General features: G+C 49.2%; 1 protein-coding gene across 1 annotated transcript in view; it reads left to right on the top strand.

Moving 5' to 3' along the window:
* LRP6 (LDL receptor related protein 6) overlaps positions 1-21,908 on the top strand; it is a 1,045,411-nt gene that overhangs the window by 923,452 nt on the left and 100,051 nt on the right. The window contains exons 20-21 of the mRNA XM_086952928.1: positions 5,610-5,840; positions 17,827-17,963. Coding sequence (XP_086809054.1) covers positions 5,610-5,840; positions 17,827-17,963 — 368 coding nt within the window. The remainder of the gene's footprint in view (positions 1-5,609; positions 5,841-17,826; positions 17,964-21,908) is intronic.

The raw sequence follows: 21,908 nt of genomic DNA on the forward strand, positions 1-21,908 counted from the left end.
CCACCTATTATGAAGACGACTATGAGAACGTCTAGGATGAAAACGACGTTTCCCCCACCGGAGCCGTCGATGACGACTCAAGCGATGAACCAGGCCTAGCAGGGCCCGGAACACACTCAAAGACTTCCAAGGGCTCAGGTCGAGGCATCGCCAGAAGGCCTTAGCCAAGATCTTCAGGAAAATTCTATAGCCCGCGTCAAGGCCTGGCTAAGAATCCATCACATGAGCCATCGGTCCAGTTGCTAAAAACAAAACCGAAAGCCCTCGAGTCAAAACCGAAACTGCTTAAATCAGTCTTCGAGTCGAAGAGCTCAGCACATCGGAGTCGACGAACAAAAGAGGTGTCGACGACCCTGCGGGGTCGAAGGTGAAGAGTGTTGAGCCGAAGATCGGTGCCCTAAAGTCCACCATCAAATCCAAGCACGTCGAACCGACGAAGTCGACGTCGACTGACACAAACAAAGGACTCGAGTCTCGGAAACTTCTCGATCCGAAGCATCTGGTCGACCGACCCCAGCTCGTCAAAGGCCTCAAGTCGAAATCCAAAAGCGCCTCGAAGGAACACGTTGAGCCGAAACAAAAAAGCGCGCCTCTGACGCCACAAGCGCCAAAGTCGACGCGAGGACATAAACTTACTGGCGATAAGGCAAAAACGGTCAGGGCTCCATCGACGCCGCCCCCGAAGAAGGTCGGTCTGTCTAAAGACAATGTGCCGCCAATAAAATTTGGTCTGCCCCCGACTGCGCACTCTAAGGCGCTCGATCCGAAGACTGGGGTCGACACAAGCCAAGAAGGTGTCGTTGGGAAAAAGGACACATCCTATGGAGGAGGATGTTTTGTATCAGGAGCCCTCGTATGATGACCAGTCAAAGCTTCATATCGACTCCAAATCTGGCAGACTGACTATCTATCAAAGGAAGATAAGGTCAGAACATCCTCTGGATTCATACAAAATCCCACTCAAGAAGAAGAAGGATTTTTCTACATCGCCTGTCCTTTTTGAGACTATAAGGTACCATTGTCAGGACACTTCTGCATACTCTCCAACACACACTACTAAGGATATGGGGTATGACTTATGATGAACAATATCACCCTGTGGACACGGATCAGGATGACCAGACTCAGGCCTGGACGGACCCTGCTGACCAAGGGGAGTCACAGACTATTCCGGATACTCCCTCTGATCCTGTTAAAACTTCCCCAACGGAAGATACGGCTGCGTTCAACGCGTTAATTGAAAGGGCAGCGCTAAATCATGATGTGGACATGCACGCTAACCCAGTTGAGGAGGACTTCCTATTCGACACTTTCTCCACTTCGGAGAAATCTGTTAAGATTTTACCAATGCTAAAAGGTGTTCTTAAACACACTGGGGACATTTTCAAAGAAACCACTAGAGCAAGGGTTAGCAACCCCAGGATTGAACGAAAATACAGACCGGCGCCTGTGGACCCTACCTATATTAGGGGACAGTTGCCATTGGACTCGCTAGTGGTCTCAAATGCTCGTAAGCGGGCTAACTCGCAAACTACGGGTGATGCTCCTCCTCCAGACAAGGAATCGAAAGTATTGGAGGCTTCAGGGAAGAGGGTGGCTGCTCAAGCAGCTAATATCTGGAGAATTTCCAATACACAGGCCCTATTAGCTAGATACGATAGGGCGCATTTTGACACTTTAGAGCAACTGCTTCAACATTTGCCTGAGGCCTACAAAGAAGGTGCAGAAATGTTCATCCAAGAAGGGAAGGTCATAACAAACGCATCCATCAAATGCGTGCTAGACGCAGCAGACACTGCAGCCAGGGCCCTCAACACATTTAGTCCTGAATGGGACACAATCTTAGAAAAGATTAAAAAAGACACAGACAGCCAAGTCTATGGGTGCCCTGCAGTCCCAACAGTTCCGGGGTGGTTCCTTTCGTCGCTCCAGTAACAGAGGAACCACGCGAGGCCAGACATCACAACAAAGTACATACAATAAAGGAAGCACGCAGACCACCTATAATAAAAACAATCGAGGTGGTTACCGTGGAAACAGCAGCAAAGGCAGGGGACGAGGGAACAACACCAGGTCCTCCGCCAATAATAAACAGTGACGTCTTGTCACTGCCCCCTGACCATGTAACACCGGTCAGGGGAAGATTACAACAGTTCCTGCCAGTCTGGGAGAGCATCACCACAGACAGGTGGGTGAGGCAACGTATTCAGTAGGGCTATTGTCTAGAGCTCACTTCCGCTCCACCCAACATACCCCCAAGACACCGTCCTATGTCCGCAGAGCACATAGACTTATTGCAGCAAGAAGTTATCATCATGCTGCAAAAGGGGGCCATAGAACTCGTCCCCGTACAAGAACAAGGCACAGGGGTATACTCGCTGTACTTCTTAATACCCAAAAAAGACGGGTCTCTCAGGCCAATACTGGACCTCAGGCCCCTGAACCAATACATCTTGTCAGAACATTTCCACATTCTCACCTTACAACAGGTTCTGCCGTTGCTCACTCAGGGAGACTTCCTGGCAACGCTAGACCTAAAGGACGCATACTTCCACATACCAATACATCCTGCACATAGGAAGTATCTCAGGTTTACCTTACAAAATCAACATTACTAGTTCAAGGTACTACCTTTCGAGGTGACAACGGCCTCCAGGGTGTTTACCAAGTGTCTGGCAACGGTAGCAGCGCACTTAAGAAGAAATCATGTCCACGTCTATCCATATCTGGACGACTGGCTTATCCAAGCAAAGTCAGCCCAGCAAAGTCAGCCCAGCAATGTGCCAGCCACATGTCTCACACTATTCACCTCCCCACAGCCTCGGATTCTCATTGAACTACCCAAAGTCCCATCTCCAACCCTCCCACATACAACAGTAAATGGGGGCAAGTATAGACACTCTGGTAGCAAGGGCACAGCCAAACTCAGCAAGAATCAACAGCATTCAAAAATTCAGACCCCAACACTCACTCCCAGCGAGGGTGTTTATGCAGTTGATAGGCATGATGGCCTCCTGCATATTCATAGTCCCTCACGCGAAACTACACATGCGTCCGCTTCAGGGGTGCTTAGCACGGCAATGGAACCAGGCTCAGGGACAATTAAAAGACCTAGTGTTGGTGACCGGTCGAGCAGATCACTCTCTGCATTGGTGGAACCCACAACACCTTTGCAGGGGACGACTGTTCCAGGAGCCTGTGCCACAAATAGTGCTGACAACGGACGCATCTCTCCTGGGCTGGGGAGCGCATGTCCTCCATTACACAGTTCAGGGTCTATTGACGACACAGCAAAAGAAGATGCATATCAACTTGTTGGGACTGATGGCAATCTTCATGGCAATGAAAGCGTTCAAGGTGCATTTGTGCAACAAAGTCATGTTGATCCGGACGGACAACATGACTGCCATGTACTATATGCAGAAGCAGGGAGGGACACACTCTCCGCAGCTGTCACACCTAGCGCAAAGCATGTGGAAGTGGGCTATTCAAAGGAACATATTCCTCATGGTGGAACACCTCCCAGGCAAAGACAACCAGATGGCGGATCTGCTCAGCAGACACAGCCACCAGATGCACGAGTGAGAGATACATCCCTCAGTTCTGCACTCGTACTTACAGCAGTGGGGTCACCCAGAGATAGACCTTTTCGCCACAAAGGAAAACGCAAAATGCCAAAACTTCGCCGACAGGTTTCCACATCCGCAGTCTCAGGGCAATGCGATATAGATGAACTGGTCAGGCAAGTTTGCGTACGCTTTTCCCCCAGCCCCGCTCATACCACTAGTGGCACACAAACTGCGACAACACTCCATGACACTCATCCTAGTTGCTCCAACGTGGGCGAGGCAACCATGGTACACCACGTTCCTAGAACTTTCCGTGGTGCCTCATCAAAGGCTGCGCCTAACTCCCAGTCTTTTAACGCAGAGCCATGGAGATATTCAGCACCCAGATCCGCAACAGTTTAACCTTGCGATCTGGCTCCTGAGGTCATAGAGTTTGGTTACCTTAACCTGCCTCCTGACTATGGATATTATCAAGGAGGCAAGAAGACCTACAACCAGAGCATGCTATGCGGCAAAGTGGAAGCGGTTTGTCATCTATTGTGCCAATAACAACATAAATCCGCTAGATGCATCCACTCAAAACATCATATGTTACCTGCTACATTTACATAGACGCAATCTAGCCTACAGCTCCATACGCATACATTTGGCTGCGGTGGCAGCTTATCTTCAGAACAGACAACACCTTTCACTCTTCAGAGTTCCTGCTATTAAAGTTTTTATGGAGGGACTCAAACGAGTGATTCCTCCAAGACACCCACCTTCACCTGTCTGGAACCTCAACGTGGTTCTAACCAGACTAATGGGTCCACCTTTCGAACCTCTACACTCGTGTGAGATTCAATTCCTAACGTGGAAGGTGGCTTTCTTAGTGGCGATTGCATCACTTAGGAGAGTTAGTGAGCTACAGGCCCTAACTATTCACGAACCATTCATACAAATTCATGCAAATAGGGTGGTGCTGCGTACAAACCCTAAATTTATGCCGAAGGTGGTGTCCCAGTTTCACATCAATCAGACTATCGAACTGCCAGTGTTCTTCCCAAATCCAGAATCAGTGGCAGAAAGAGCTTTACATACCCTGGATGTTAAGAGCCCTCCTGTACTATATAGACAGAACTAAACCTTTCAGGAAGACTAAGCAACTGTTTGTTGCCTTTTTACCACAGCACAAATGCAACCCCATTTCCAAATCAGGTACAGCCAGATGGATTGTTAAGTGCATTCAAATGTGTTATCAGAAAGCTAAACGCACATTAACGGTTCCCCCAAGGGCGCATTCCACACGCAAGTTAGGGGCATCCATGGCTTTCCTGGGAAACATTCCTCTAGAGGACATATGTAGAGCAGCCACATGGACTACCATACATACATTTACTAAACACTACTGCGTAGATGTACACTCCAAGCAGCTGTAGGACAGGCTGTACTCAAGACTCTTTTTCAGGCTGCTGCAGCTGACTCGGGCAACCACCGCTAAGAGGGGGACTGCTATACATTCTATGCACAGATATGAATTCAGCAGACCACATGCCTCGAACAGAATATGCTACTTACCAGAATGCATCTATTCTTGGCATGTAGGGCTGCTGACATTCATATCGCCCTCCCTCCTGCCTGTCGCAGCTGTAGCACTCAGTATTATTCCGTAGCATGGACATCACTTACTGTATCATACTCCATCCATGCCACAATGGCGAAAAACAATCTGAGGATGGAAAGGATGCCCATACGCACTGTAGTCCGGGGGAGGAGCCACTTATCTCGTGATACTTCGAAGACTCTTCCAGGACAACAATGTGCAATCATCCGGACCCAACACTTGGCGGCGATCTATGCACAGATATGAATGTCAGCAGCCCTACATGCCAAGAACAGATGCATACTGGTAAGTAGCATATTCCTTACCACTTCTGGACAAATTCAGCTTCTTAAGTTGGGGGTTTGTGAATCAAGCAAGTAGGGTGTTAGTCCTGTGCTTGTATCATTTGTGCCGTTGCGATGCTATAAGTTACCCGCATTTTCTCTCCATTGCTTTAGATCCAACTGAGGAGCCACCGCCGCCATCTACCAACACAATTGGGTCAATCATTGGGGTTATCCTTACAGTGTTTGTAGTTGGTGGCATGTACTTTATCTGTCAGAGGATTCTATGCCCCCGCATGAAAGGTGATGGCGAGACAATGACCAATGACTATGTAGTGCATGGACCAGCTTCTGTACCACTCGGCTTTGTGCCTCATCCGAGCTCACTCTCTGGGTCACTCCCAGGTAAGTGGAAACATTTCACAGAACCTTACTTTTTCAGATGTTGTTTGATAACTGTTAGTAATCCCAGCAAACTGACAACAGTAGCACGATTGGGTGAAAAGTTTTGAAGAAAAAGTAATACATTTGAAACAAAGTAATACGCTTTGTGATGCATGTTTCTATTATGGAAAGTTGTACTGGTGAGTTACCTTTACACAATCTCTTCTTGACAAAGTTGGGAGTAGTGGTGATCCAGGTGATAAAAGTAAGAAGTTACTTATAAGTAGGAACTCAGGTTCTCCTAGTCCTTACTTTTAGTTTCATATGCTATTTTAGAACTGAGGCTTAGGATTTATTGGGTCACAGATTGGCACTTCATTCCCTGTGCACCCCCAAGGGGGAAATCAATTCTTGTAACAAAGACATACTTCCAATACGAGGCACTACTGAAGGCGCTGCATAATAAAATCACCAAGCATCCTGCTTTGTGCACAGAGACTTGAATAAAGGCGAAACGTTTGCTCCTTCGATTGAAGCACAAATGGCTCATTTTATACAACAGCTCAGCTAAGGCAGGATCTATTCAAATATATAACTTTCTTTGAAGCGTGGAATTCGATGTGTGGACTACGAATCCTCAGACACCTGTTTTAATACGTTGTATTATCATCTTTCATGCCGGAGGAATTTCAATTGTTTTTTTATCAGTTTTATAATTTAGCACATTTGTGTGGTTTCAACTGAGGCAGAACGTGTAATTGTTGTGGGCTGTACAAATGCCACTATAAAAATATTTTAATGAAGTTAAAAGAATGTATGTTAATTGGAAGTATGTCAATGGTAAAATATTCACATGAGGGGTGCATGTTGTGAAGCAAAGGGTAGACAGTGCACCCAAAACATACATAGGAGCTTAGATTTAGGTTGTTTTGCTGAAATTACGCTCGGAGAACAATAACGAAAAAAAATGAACATTCCAAACTAGGACGACCCAGACATTGGCAACATCTGTATGCCACCTTTCCTAAGCAAGTGACTAAGCAAGGTCACTCCCGGACTCTGTAACTGAGTGCGGGTATGAATGGGAATAAGGGAAGTAAAGTCACTTGCCAAGGTCATACGGTGCACTGAACAGCACTAGGGTACATAACAAATTAATAAGTGCTCTTTGGCCCACCAAGATCACAGAAAGAGTCAGAAGCAGTATCAAGAAGTTTAGACTTCCCACAGTAACACTAGTCCATAGAAGGGGTGTAGATGGGAGAGTAAAGCCTTATCAAGTTCACGATCAGCGTAAGTAGCAGGACCCTGGTTAAGAATGTAAATGTAGTAGTATTTGTATAGCGCACCAAATCGTCCCCCGTAGGGGTATCTGAGGCGCTTGTACGCATACCACTGTGGAACCCTTCCTTGCTTTTCCCTGTTAAGTGCCCACTCCTGGGCACCCCCAAGGTGAAGCCAGGCATCCTAGCGTTGTTGGGGCCGTTGTGGAGATTAAGCAAGCTATTGCCCAGAGTTGCAGAGTGGGACCCATGATTAGAATAGGCACGGAGGCAAGAATTCTCAGGTCCGTGGAAATTGAGCCTAAGACCCGCCGAGGCGGGAATTTGACCCTGCATCAGGGTCTGCCGCTCTAACCATTGAGCCACACTTCTTGCACAATAAGAGTAAGGTTAGTCATCATGACATATTACTTAAACTCAGTAATACACACTTGATTCTCTTCAAAAGGCTGATATGGGGTTCATATGTTTGACAAACTGGTTGCATCCAGTTTTCTGCAGCAATTATATTTACCCACAGTTCAGTCCTATCAGTGTAAAAACATTTGCTTGTTAATTTACACAACCTCCTTGTGAAAGCAAGCTACAATGATGGAAACAAAACAAAAGATACAAGCAGATAAAAGAAGAACTACTAAAACAGCGAGAAGAAGCATTGGTAAAATATAATTCCTTAAAATCTCTAGGAAATATGTATGGTAGTAAATCTTCACTTCCCAGACTTGCAAGGAAGTGCAACTAAAACACCATTGCAAACATTATTTTGGAGCTAATGCCAAAGAAACAATGAAACAAATGTAAATCTTTATTGAATTAGTTTCAACTGTGTGGAGTGTAGCAGCTTTTACTGTGGAAATCAAGAGCTTGGCAAGGATAAAAAGTCAAGTGTGCATCAGCCTTTAAAGCAATCTCACGTAGATGCAGAAGTTAAGGTTCTGAACTGAGTGGATTCACAGGGCGAAGGCACTTTTATCCTGTTTGCAAGTTGGCAACTGTAAAGACTCAGCTGAAGAGTACCAGGTCATGTTGCCCAAATGCAGAAGCTTGTGCCATGTATGTGCAATGAGGCCTATCAATGTCCTGGCCTGCACGAGCCTCAAATGAAGCTTCAGCAGGCAAAGCTAGACATATACCCATTATATTTTACGCAGGATGAGAACTGCCTGCAGGAGCAACTAGCAAGAGTCCCAAATCCACAGTGAGAAGTTCCCAAAATCAGCCACTGTTGTATTAAGTGAACTTACTCCCTTTTAGTGTGGAGGGGTATGCTAAAGGCTGCTGGTACGTCTTTATTCCTCATTTTCTACTATACTATTCAACATTTACTTTAGCTCCTTCACCATTCTGATAGCCTCCTATGATTTCGATTCTCTTTTTCCGATGGCACTTGTCTCATTGTGCATTTAGTTTGATGCTTCACATGCCCTATCAAATCTAAGTAGTTTTGATTATTGGGAAAAATAAAGATCTTTAAAAACAATATCTTGCCTACCATATCTGATAGAGACTACTAGCCGCAGATTCCTTTACGTAGAATTATCCCCAGGCGGGAGACTGGATCCGGAATTTTTTTGCCACAGCATCCCTGCGCGCCGGGGTGATGGCATCATGCGACTCCGCCCTGGCGTTGTCCACGTACGTGACGTTAGCGACGTCACAAATCCCACCCCGGCACGCCTACGTCAGTTTTTCCTTTTCCGCCTGCAACGCAGATCCGGATCGTGCTCCTGGCCTGTTTCGGGCCTTTCCCTTTCGCTTGTTGTGTGTGTGTGTGGGAACAGTGTGCGAATGCTTTCGGGCTTTAAGACCTGCTCGTCTTGTGCGCGCTCCAGATGTCGGCGACAGATCTCACACCATCTGCATGTGGCGTTTGGGAGAACACCACGACTCCAATGATTGTGAGGCATGCCAGCAGATGAAACCGAAGTCCCGGCGGGAGCGCCGGATGAAACTTCTGTCAGCCCGCATGTCCAGGTCTGCATCGTCTCCACGCCCGGCCCCTGCGGAGGGTTTCAGTAATAGTCACTTCCATCTTAGACATCGCCCTTCTCCGAGGCCGCAAGAGCGTTGCTCACCTGTCTTTAAGTGTCGCAGTTTGTCCCCGCGGGCTGGTTTCCGACCTGTTGGGGGCGTGGGCTCATCGCGGGTGGTGCAGGCCCGCGTGTCGTCCCCCTATCCGCCGTTTCCCGGTGTGGGGGCGTCTAGAGCCCAGATGGAGACATATGCTACAGCCTTGCAGGCCTCGCTGGCTTCTCCTCCTGGGATGTCGGCGGATCCCTTGCTGTTTGCGGGGCCCTCCGCGGCTTCGCCGGTGGCTCCGGCCCGACTGGCTCGGATGCAGGTTCAGAGGACGTGGTGCCGTTGGGGTGCTGCCCTTCGGGGGTCCCACCTTCGGACCATGCATCTCTGCTTCAGCCCAAACTCCTCTGGGAGTCCCTGTGGTGTCGCGGGAGGTCGCCGGGGCTCAGGTCACATCCATAAGCCCTCTTCGGCCCTCGGGACAGGCGGTGGCCTTGCCTGAGGCCGAGGTGACGCCGCTTAGGCGCTGGCGGTTGCTGGCCCTGGCAGTGCCACAGGGGCTGGCGGGGAGGGCCCTTCTCGTCCCGTCATGGGTCGAGGCTGGCGGGTGTCCCCTCAACCCTCCCTGGGCCCCTCGCGCTCCTCCACGCAGGTGGCTGCCTCGTCTGAGGTCGGGTCGACACCTTTCCGGTGCCGTGGTCTTCGCCGGAGGCGCAGCAGGACCCCACTCCTCGGTCCCTCTTCCTCCTTTCCGGACCTGTCCTTCCTTTCTCCGGTTGGCTTAGGGGACGGCCGCCTTAGCTTGCAGCCCTCCCCTACTGCGGAGCTGCTTTCTCCACCGCGGGGCTGCTTTCTCCACCGCGGGGCTCTACAGAGGCGGGTGCTGCCTTTGCTTGCGCTGTTTCCACGGCTGTGGCAATCTTGCGCATGGGTGATCCAGCTGCCCATTTCCCCGCGGATCTTCTGGAGGTCTTCTATCAGGGTTCTGGTGGTAGGGAGCTGCTGCTTCCCTTCGAGGGTTCGCTCCATTCTTCTCTTCTGGGGGCTTGGGGCCACCCCCTCACGGGGGACCCGGTGCCTCAACACCTTCTGCACTGCCACCATCCAGCGCTGCGTGATCTGGTGTGTCTTTCCCTCCACCCTTCTACCAGGGGCCCTCTTTTGCAGAATGCCTTCCCCTCCCTGCCACAGCTGTTGTCGCGGGAGGCCTGCTGGCTTGACTCCTGGGGGCGTAATGTGTTCGCCTCCACCAGTGCTGCTCTGCAGGCTCTTAACACCTTGTGTGTTTTGGCTAGGGCCATTTCTTTCTTGTGGGACTCTGCAGAGTCCCTTATGCCTGCCGCCTCTCAGGAGGGTCTGTGTGGATCTTCAACACCATGTGCTGGATGGCCGGGAGCTGGCGGTGTATATTCTTCGCTCCGCTCTGGACATCTCTGAGGTGCTTGGTCGTGCCATGGCTTCTTCTGTCGCACTTCGTCGACATGCCTGGCTCCAGGACAATGGGTTCCCAGAGAATGTTCGATGGCGCTCTTCTGTTCCACGCCCCTGCGGACTCGGCCATTCAGAGTTTCTTGGCAGGCTTCGGCCTCCTCTTCCTTCTCCCCCTCCTCCCCCTCAGTGACCTGTGAGTTGATCTGGTTTTCGGTAGGTGTTCCTCCGTTGAGGCAGGTCGCCCCAGTTGGATGATATGTGCATTCTAGTCATCCTTTTACGGACTATGGTGTTGTTGGGTACTAGCCGGCCCTTTTTTGAGTTTTTTGGCTTTTTCTAAGCCATGTTGGCCCTTGAGACTGGGTCTTCTGTTATTCTTATTGGCTGATTGACTAGCCGTCTGCAGGTTCTACGCAGGTCTTTCTGTTGTCCTCTGCGGAATGTTTTTTCCTAAGTGGGTTCCCATGTTTTGGGACGTGACACGCCCTATGTGGGGTGATGCTAGCGATCATGTGCTGGGGAGATGTGTTCGCTTTCTGGCCTCTGCTCTCCGTGGCGTTACGGTATGTTGCAGGTGTGATCCACTTGCTGGTAGTTCTGGATTGGCTTGAGTTGCGCCCCGGGCTGTCATCTCCAGGGTCGCTGCGTTGTTGGCCTGGTCTTGCCTGCTGTCTTCGGCTTTGCAGCCTGGCTCTGCCTAGTTTGACTTCTTTTTGGGCTGTGTGGGTGGACTCCTCCCTTGGGGACGTGTCCGGGCCCTTCTTGGCCTTCCTGGTCTCTGTCTTCGGCTGGCGTCTGGTTTGCCCTGAGTGCACCGTTCTGTGGTGTTGTCGGCGTCTGGCCGTGCTGCCGGTGCCTTCCTACTGTTTTTATGCACCATTGTGCCTTCTGGCACTTTGGCGGGACAGTCCTCCTTGCCTTGTTCGCTTCTTCCAGTGGGCCTTGCCTTCAGTTCTCTCTGTCCTCCCTAGGGGTTGGGCTGGTCCTTGAGTTCCTTGTCCCTCTTGGAACACAGTCTGTCCTGCGGGGTGTTGGGCGGTTCTTCCTGGGTGACCTTAGGTTACCCTGCCTGCTTCCGCCTGCCCTACTGTTGAGGGTGCCGTTCTGTCTGGCCTGTTGCCTTATGGCTGTGTTCCCAGTGCGGGGGCTTGCCTATGCTCTACCTCTTCTCCTTGGAGTCTCTAGGTTGTTCTTCTTCCTAGGTGCTCCCCTTCCTTCTTTGGGCCTTGGGGCTTCTGGGGGAGGTTCTTAATACCTTGAATGGGTGTGGGGCGCTCTGGCCTCCTTTCGCTTTGCCCTCTTTTCTCCTGCTGATGGACGGCGGACTGCCTCTCTTGTCTTCCTGCATTCCCTCTGGGGCTGGTGGTCTTCTTGATGCAGGGCTCTTTTGCCTGTCCGTTGGGCTCATCCCTTCTGGGACCCCCTGTTATGTCCAGGTTGGTGGGGTCCTCTCGCAGACCCTCCTTCCCCTTGGGTATGGCTAGGGTATATATTCTACGTTAAGGAATCTGCAGCTAGTAGTCTCTATCAGATGTACGAGTGACTTACCTTTGGTAACGATGTATCTGGTAGAGACGATTCTAGCCGCAGATTCCTTCACGGCCCGCCCTTCCTCCCCGTACTGCGAGGACCTTTGGCTTGGTCTTATGCATTCGCTCCCTGTGGGTGGCTATGTCTTCAGTGAGTACATTTTGTTGCTCTTTCTGACAGGATGTTCGTCCTGTTTATTGTTTCCTTCCTCTCTTTTTGGAGCATAGAGGGTAGGCTTCTAGGTACTTCTGTGCCCTTGTGCTCTAGTTGCCCCGGGTTGGGGCCTACTTTCTACCCCCTCCCCCCCTTTCCCCTTTCATTCTAGGGGTTCTGGCCCCTTTGCTATCTCTAGGTTGGGGTCTTTTGGCCGGGCCTCTGCACCCGTTCCTTATTGGGGTTGTCACGTTCTGTGATGGGGCTGTCGTGGAGTCTTGTCCTGCCTTGTTTGTTCCGGACTGGTTCCCCATTGTTATTGGTTGGGGTCGTAGTCCTGCTACATGTTTTCATGATGTTTTTTTGTATACTCTGTCTCCGGGGGTGGGCTATCTCCGTACTGGCGGGGTTGCTGTTCAGGGATGTGCTCTGTTCTTTCTTCCTTCCCTTCCTTTGGGTGCTGCAGTGTCTGACACTGCTCCTTATGGTATTGTTCCTTACCACTCCTTTTTAGGTCGAGCCTAGAGCAGCGCATGCGCTGCTTGCTTGACTTTTAGTAAGGGGGTTTTCAAAGTGCTACCAGAGGCTTTTGCTGGCCTCAAGCTTGCATGCATGTGTGCGTGCTCGCGCTCAGGCGCCATGTGTGTAATTAACTTAAGCGCATGTCTTGGGCCCCCACTGTGCTCTTCACTTCTTTTGGCTTCACTCTGCCATATGGCTTTCCTCGCGGCACCCCTCTGCCCCTCCCCCACCAGAGCACGTCTCGCGGCCATTTCCCCTTCGCCAATGCCAACTGTGTGCGATGCCCAAAGCACTTCTGGGAGGCCACAAACCCCAGCGTCTATATCCCGGCTCCTAAACCTCCCCATGTCCTCTATCGCAAGAAGCGCCTCGTAAACCTAATGCCAATCATCCCGCGCCATCGTGCTCCATAGCAGTGCGTTTGTTTAGTGTCTCTCTGCCTCGTGTGCCGTCACTTCTCTCCTCACTCTCTCTCCTACCTTCTTCTCTTACCCTATCCCATTCTCTCACCTCCCGCCCCTCACCCCCCCTCCGCACCCCCCAGATGTTGGATGTACACGCAAAAGCACGGTAGATGCAAATGAGCCCGCATCAAAATCATCCTGTGAGTTGAAATTCCAAACAACAAACCGTCTGATGTATTAGTTACACGCTGCAACCATATCTGTAAGTACGAACAAAGTCTGCACACATATTCTCCCATTCACCCCAAATGCTCATCCCATGATGGCTGCACATCAGACACCGCTGCAGTCCTACACATTCCATTGTGACATGGCTGGGACTCGCTTCCCACACAGGACCAAAAAACGAAGACGAGGACCCTCAAAAACACTCTCTCAACACAGCACACATGCCTCCATGTCGGGTCCTCATCCCGAACGTGCTTCACTCTAACGAAGGAAAACCAGCTAAGGCAATTCCTCTGGAACATCCGAGGTCACCAACGCTGTGTCCCACACACCCCGCTCGTTGCGCCTCTGCTGCAGCACTTTGGGAAGGACCAGTACGTATTGGGACCAACAAGTCCTGTATATGGTATGATCAAACCAGTCTTCTACACATTTAGTGCATGCACTTCTTCCCATATCGGACACCCTCTCCTGATCGGCCAGACTAGCACCAAACATCGGGCTTCTGTGATTCGGCCCTCGCAGCGGGAGACAAGGAGCAGAGGACTGAGGAGGCAACAATCTGAGCCTAAACTCCTTAGGAGGCCCCTGCCAGCTCGGTGAAAAGCCGGAAATCAGGCCAGAGATCCGGAGCTGCCGCCAATATCTCCCCCCCTCCCCCCTCCCCCTTCCCCCCTCACTCCTCCTCCCACGACCCCCATAGCGGCATTGTCCAGGGGCTGATAAGGCCCCTGCATACCTGCAGTATAAACCACGGACACTTGGTAATTTCAGCATCCTTCATCTGAGGGCACGGAGCACACACTCACCCCTGGCCCCAGCATCAGTTTAGACTCGATCCAACACCGGGGCTGCCTGGACTCAAAATGGCGCCCCAGAGCTTCGTGGCTGAGACGGACCGGGAGAAGTGATACAGCTCACTCTGCGATGACACCGCAGCGAAGCTCGGGAGGCAGGCTGTGAGACCCCCTGAGCCACCTGCTGTCTCCCGTACGACCCCCCCTTTACTGACCTAGATAGGTCAAAGGCACGGCAGGAGATCATTGCCTGACCTTAAGATAGCCGCTGGACCGCCCAGTCTGCACCCAGTTTGATCAACCTCCCTCCCCACTGATATCTTTGGAGTAAGGCCTCCCAGCGCCTGCCAGATGGACTGAGTTCCTGAGGCGCAACCCATCACCCGCGCTTTGAGTACCCACTGGGGAGTGGGGTGTGGACTACGCCTGCCCGGTAGTGACTACTGAGGGGGAGGCCACACACGATTTTCTGAGCTGGGGAACCATACAGATAACAGACAGTGCACTACACTGGACCATCAGGTGGCACTAGCTCTACGAAGCACAATGGGGAAACCAAAGTTCTCACAGAACGCGACGGGACCAGAAACTACACAGGAAAACCTACCAAATACCCACGCCTCATCAAGACACCAGCGACCCCCTCTGACCCATAGTGGTCTTTTACCACGTTGTGCTACTACTATTGGACATCGACCAGTCCTCAGGCATATCCCCTATCCGGCTCACCCGTCAAGACATTGAACCTGCAAACTTGCCGCTGACCGTTGAGACCTAGCAGTTTGGCCGATGCCCGGTGGAGCTACCTTGATAGCTATAGAGGAGATGGGCTGTGGGCTTCCCCCTCGGCCGTCACCTACCCAGCCGGACTTGGGACAGACTTTCCTTTGTCTCTCCGCCGGGTCTCCCTCCTACCCATCTACCTTACTCCCCTACCCTTCTACACTCCTTTTATCTTGTCTTCTATTCTCTTAAAATGTTTTCTTGCAACAAATATAACTTATAACTGATGTAACCTTTGACCATTGTGGAACCTCATGTAAAGCGCTCTGATACCTCCGGGTCTAACCAGCGCTATATAAACCTCCACCCAAGAAAATGTAGCATCCCTGTGCAAACCATTCCTTATTATAGGCCCATTTATAATTAGCTCCCAGTGGTACTCCTTTTATCCATCTTGGACAGGGAAAGGTTTTAGTTAGACAGCAGGGTTAAGGCCGCTACCTGGAGTACACGCACTGATTTGTTCAACAGAAGTGTCGTCTCACTGAGGTATTTATTTACAATGAAAGGCCATACCAAACGGAGTGTGCATGTTGCTTACATTTTCTGACTGTTCCTGCTTTAGTTGTATTGCAGACATGATATTCCTTTGTGCTGCCTCTCTCCCTCCATCAGACTGTGCTGCCTTTACCCGCTTCCTCCTACCCTCCATCGGTATTCTTTTAGTCACCCTCCATCTCACCCTCATTCCCTTGGTCCATGTTGCCTTTGCCCACCTCCCTCCCACCCTCCTTCCCTGTGGCTTTTGATACCACCTTCAGTATTTCTATCTTTGTTACTACTTCAAACACACTACACCGTACTTAAGAAAGTTTGTTTTCGGAGTGTGTATGTCACTTATATTTTTCTGACTTTTGTTGTTTTAATTGTATTGCAGAAATTATATTTCTTCATGTTGCCCTCTCTCCCACTGTTACCTTTGCACCCCCAACCTCCGTCCCTGTGACTTTCGACCCTTCTCTCCGTGTCTCTCTCTGTTACTGTTTCAAACACACTACACAGTAGTTAAAGTTCTTATATGTTCTGACTTTTTGGTTTTAGTTGTGTTACAGACATATTCCTTCATATTTTCCTCTCTCCCTCCATTTGTTTGTGTTGCCTTTACCCACCCTCTCTCACCCTCCATCTGTATGCCTTTGCCCTCCTTCCTCCTCTTTTTCTACTGTGGCTTTTGCCCAATGGCGGCCGCCATAAATAAAAGGTGGGAGGAGGGGTCGCCCGGGAGGTCGCTTGGGGGTTTTAGAAATAATATATTATTTTAAAAATAAAAACATGCCGACAGCCCCCTCCAGTGTTGCGCCGCCTCTCCTCTTCTTCCTTCAGCTTCAGCCTTTGGGATAGACTCTCATCCCCTCCCCGTGCTTAGTGTTTAGCCATACAGCAGTTGATGTAAGGATATTGTGCTGCTTAACTAAATACTTATAAGGTCCCAAAAGCGAGACCTATTGGCTATGCCAATGCTTGTTCTAATTGTTCTGCTCTTTCGCACACTGTTCCTATACTCTCAGTCTTGTCTGTTAGCTCCGCGTTGTGGCGCGGAAAAGTTCTCTGAAGAAAACTGACGTAGGCGAGCCGGGGTGGGTCTTATGTGACCTCGCTGACGTCACGTACGTGGCCAACGCCAGGGCTGAGTTGTGTGATGCCGTCACCCCAGCGCGCAGGGATGCTGTGGCAAAAAAAATTCCGGATCCAGTCTCACGCCCGGGGATAATTCTTCGTTAAGGAATCTGTGGCTAGAATCGTCTCTACCGGATACACCGTTACCGAAGGTAAGTAACTCGTACATTGGGGTTCTAGAAGTAAAATCTTTGGGTGTTTAGCTTGATGATAACCAGTTAGTGCGACCTCATCCTCGTTTCACTATGTTACACCTAATTGGGAAAGTTGTAGCTACTCTCACTAAGGCTTTCCACTCCAGAATTATATCCATTGATATGTTATTATAATAAATTCTTGTTGATAAAGAAAAACAGATTATAGCACCGAATAAGATAAAACAGTGCATGGATTACATACTATCTTCTCATGCTTTCAGATCAACATATCCATCAATAGGTTAGCCATAATCTATTAGTGTATCATCTTATGTAGTTGCTTGGGAAACGGCCTTAGCCAAATTACAGCTGCCCTGAAATGTTGCTGTAAGGAAAGCAACTGGATTGATGATTAGCTTTAACTGTACTTCCCACTGGTTGCCAGTGACGGAGATAATTGTATTCAAGGTTGCCTGGCTGTTCATAATGTCTGTTATAGAGCTGACAGCTCATGCCTTGGGAAAAGATTTGCGAAACATTCCTTAGCCAGCTCTCTGCACTTCCTGATTTATGCATGTTCCTTGTTAGGGTAGTTAGTTTGAATGGCAGTTCTTTCAGGTGTCTAGTGTTCAAACCTTGAGACTCTCACTTTCGTGGCCTGCACAAAGTCTGAAAACCACCTTATGCTATCTGGCCTCTTAAGTCTGGGGGTTTGGCCTGACAGTAGATAGTAGATGCCAGGAAGCTTTGTGTAATGACCGTTTTGAGCTTTATAAATAAATGTAATGAAATATGGAGGCAAAAAGAATATTTAGAATTGCTGCAGTTAGTCCTGGTGAAAGCACTTCTTTGAATGGACCTTGTTTGTTTCTACCTTACGTTATGTTCGATTTCCAAAGGTCAGAACCAGGTAAGAGTCATTGCAGTAATGGTATTATAAAGGTGAAAATTGGTTCCATCTTTAGTCAGACTTTGTTAACTTGCATTGCTAAACTCCCACACTGTCTCCCACTGTTATTCCCCTGGTATTTCTGGTATAAGATTCTATAATACTTTACAGAAACAAGGTTTTTCTTAGTTTGTATATGTTTATTATTTTGTAGGAATGTCTCGAGGTAAATCTGTGATCAGCTCCCTAAGCATTATGGGTGGAAGTAGTGGACCTCCCTACGACAGGGCACATGTAACTGGAGCATCTTCTAGCAGTTCTTCAAGCACCAAGGGCACTTATTTCCCTCCAGTAAGTAATGAAAATGTATTTCTGTATTGTATTTTTGGTCTTTCTTTCTAGAAAAGATACCATGAGATGATCTTGTGCAACAGAATGACCTATTGGAATCTATTTAGTGATTCGTTTTCAATACATAAGTATGCTTTATGGCTACAAGAGTCTAGGGTCATCTGCTTGGTAGAGTGCCTCGGCTGTCCGAAGGAGGATCTCGGACCACTTTAGCAATATTTTTGGTCTATTAATATCCATTTTTGTTCTGTAAGAATTACTCTTATAAAATTAAAGGCATCCTGTACAGACGACACTCGGCTCATTCTCTCGCTTTCAAAAAAACCCTTCACTACAAGGGCCAACTTCCTGATTCGCGCTTTTTGAAGCACTACACAACCAAGGACCAGCACACATCAACCACCGCCTGAACTTCCACAAACCCTCCAGATAAACACACTCCACCACCCCCAGCCCTATCCACCGAAGCAACAGTGGAAGACGCTCCTTCTCTTACCTCAATGCTAAATCCTGGAACAACCTCCCTCCTCACCCCTGGACCTCATGCTCTCTTCAGGAATTCTGGAAAGGACTCCAGACTTGGCTGTTAAATTGATACCACCCGATGCAACAATGCCCTCATTTCCTGGTTACGCTCAAGGGTGATTAGCTGCGCTTTATAAATCCTGATTGATTGATTGGGAGGCAGGAAGCCCTCTTATCCCAGGCAAAGTCCCCCCCATCAATATGAATCATATCGGCCACTGGCCTTTTTATTAATATCGATAGTAAGATTATGCTAAAATATTTGCTTTTTTGCTGCTCCCCAAGTTCATTGGCCTTGTCTTACCTGACCAGGTAGGATTCATCCCCAATCTATCAACTTCCCATAATCTCCACAGAATATTTACATTGGTCCATCAAACTGATGCAGACTTGGAAGTAGTCGCTATCCTGCTGGATGCTATAAAGGCATTCGATTCTGTGGAGTAGGGTTTTCTTGGTGCTGTGCTGCCTGAGGATACAAACTGTGGGGTGAATTTCCTTGATCTAACCAGTTTGTTAGCATCATACATATAAATGAATGTTCGAGGCATGTGAGCTGTAGATCACATGCTTTGCATACTCCTGCCATCTAGTGTTGGGTCCGTATGTTTGCAAGTTGTTTTTCTTTGAGGAAGTCTTTCCAGTCACGAGGTAGTTGACTCCTCCTTTCGGTGATAGTGCCCATGGGCATCAACTCCATTGTTAGATTGTTTTTTTCCGCCATTGAGTCCGGACGTGCATTGCTGCGCTCTGACACAGTTTCTCGGGTTCCCCCTCGGTGCGCAATCCACCTAACCTCAATGGTATTGTTTTCAACCGCATTTTCCCTTTCTTTGCGTATCGTATTAAGACAAAAACTTTTTGATCTGGAAACTCGTGGAAGGCTCTTCGCTGTCGATGTAACGGACTCCATTAAAATTCTGTCCTCTGTGCCACGCGCAGTACCCGCGCACCAACTCAGACGAAGTGTGCCACCTGTGCTTATCTCTGTAGCACAATTAACAAGACTGCGACACATGTAGATCTTACCTCTCCCAAGAAAACGCTCCGCGACCCTCAGGCTCGACGCCGCAACATGCATTCTCAGAACACCAGCTCCATTCCGGACCTCTTCAGAGAAGATTCAGAGCAAGAAACCGGATATCACATAGAGGCTGAGGAAGAACAAGAGGACCTTGTCTCAGAGTCTGCCTCTGATGTGGACAAAGATATTCTGCAAGGTCAGCATGTCGTGAGTATCGATCCACCCTTGCCCCAAAGTCCAACTCAGCTGACAAAAAAGGCTCCGGTTCCACCTCTGCCTTCGGGCCATGGTTGGCACCGAGAACATGTTCCAACGCCCCACCTTCAGGCTCAACACTGAAGCATACGTCAAAGCCTTCCAACTCTGGGTCGAGTCGTCTACAATCAGGCATCGAGCCGAAACCAAAACCTGACTCGGTCCGACCTCGTTCAACGCCTTCGACCGTATCTGCCCTGCCTTCCCAAGAAAAGTCTTTGTCTCCTGTGAACGCTGGATTTGTTCACCAACAGACTCCAGAGAATCAGCGAGTTTAAACCACTCCACCTGTCGCCCACGTTTGAGTGGCCCAACACCACGATGTCGCCCGCCAATCCAGACCCAAGATCCAGTGACCCCTGACCTGCCTCAAACCTCCAGCCGATGCCTGCAGCCTCAATCCGGAAGGTCCCCCAACAGCGAACAGGAGCTTGTGGTAAATATTTGATTTACCGTCCTAATTTCTATGCAGGTAAGTACTTGATCAATAATAACTCAATCAGAAAGAAAGAGGCAGAGTCCGTGGTGTTAGAGTTCTTAGGGGTTTTATTCCTTAAAAAGGAATGGTACCAGACCAGATATCATGTTCCTACCACCACTGGGGTGTAGGAAGGGATAGAGCAATATTTTATTGACAATACATAGCTTATATACTTAAGTCACATTATAGAAACCAATACAGTAGGCGTAACAGCTGAGAGAAACAAGATAAAACACACATGTGGTAGTGATACGTAATTAGAAGGCGTGAACTAGGCGTGAACATAGAGGTGTGTGCTAGAAACGTCACAGGTAGGTGTCACAAGTGGGTGGCAACAAAGCAGAATCTTGTAATGTCAGCAGAAATCTGAGGCCTGGATGCGCGCGCAGCTGCATGACGTGTGATTGACGTGAAACCAGAGGGTGCAGGGGACTTGACATTTACACTGGCGGAAAGAGACAGAAGTCTGGCATGTCAGATCAACTCGTACTCTATCATATCTGGTATCTGATGTTTAGGAACTATATTATCTAAACGGAAGAGGTCTCTGGGGCAGAAGCTATTCTATACTGACTGTGAGTGTGTGTATAAGCGTCTAAGTGTCTGCATGAGAGGCGAGGGGGCATGGGCCTACCATGGTAACAGAGGCTATGAATTACTTGCACGGAGACAGTGAGGCCGGGCCCTTTGCTCTGCAGCTGGGGGGATGTTTACTTAAACTAGTAGGCAGGAATGCATTTTCGAGGAGCGGAACAGATAATTCGAAGGTTGAATACAGTCTTGGCAGGCAGCAGGCTGAGCTAAGCGCCGTGAGCCGCACAGGGAGTAAGACAGAGGTCACGGGTACAGAGGCAGTCCAGGCTTGAGGCGTTCAGAGTCAGAAGGCAGGAAAAGGCTCGATGGCAGAATTCAGGGCCTACTTCGCCAGAGCTGAAAAACGTGTAAAGTACACCACAAAAAGACGTTGGCATAGCATACTTAGGAACGGAATATTCAACCCATTCAGGGTGGGTCTGAAAGAGGACATGTTAACGTTGGACGCAAATGTATTTGCGTCTTCATAGCTGGCACAGGAGGGAAGTTACATGCACTTTAAGCTGGTACATGGAGACGTGGGGTACACGTTAGGGAACATTACTTGACCATAAAATTTATATTTCCTCATTCCCTCCTTGTTCCCTACGGACCCTTCATGATATATCGATCCTCATGAATCGATCAGTCTGTTCTTGTAACATCATTTGCTCTTCTTTCTTCCTTTCACGTTTTGAGAGAAAACTGGAATGTTCAATGCACGATGTGGCACACAGTCCACAAATCGCTGGCCCACACTGTAGGCACAGGCAGCAACTGAATACTATGACAAGGGCAATGCCTAGGAAGGATAGGATCTTCCATCCCCAAGCGGTCAACGTTGTCCAGAACCAACCGGACCAAGTCCAGGTGCCTGGATTCTGATGTATCAAACTTGCAATTTTATGAAGACGTGTAATAGCTTGGTATACTGTTGGCGCGTTTTCTGGAATGAAAACACAGCAACTTGACCCGATGACCTTACAAGCTCCGCCTCTATCTGCCAAGATGACGTCAATAACAAGACGATTCTGAAGAACAACAACCCGCATGGCGGACTGCTCCTCTGTTAAGTTACCTAGGGCGG

The sequence above is a fragment of the Lissotriton vulgaris genome, chromosome 1_2, assembly GCF_964263255.1.
Source record: "Lissotriton vulgaris chromosome 1_2, aLisVul1.2, whole genome shotgun sequence".
NCBI classification, from domain to species: domain Eukaryota; kingdom Metazoa; phylum Chordata; class Amphibia; order Caudata; family Salamandridae; genus Lissotriton; species Lissotriton vulgaris.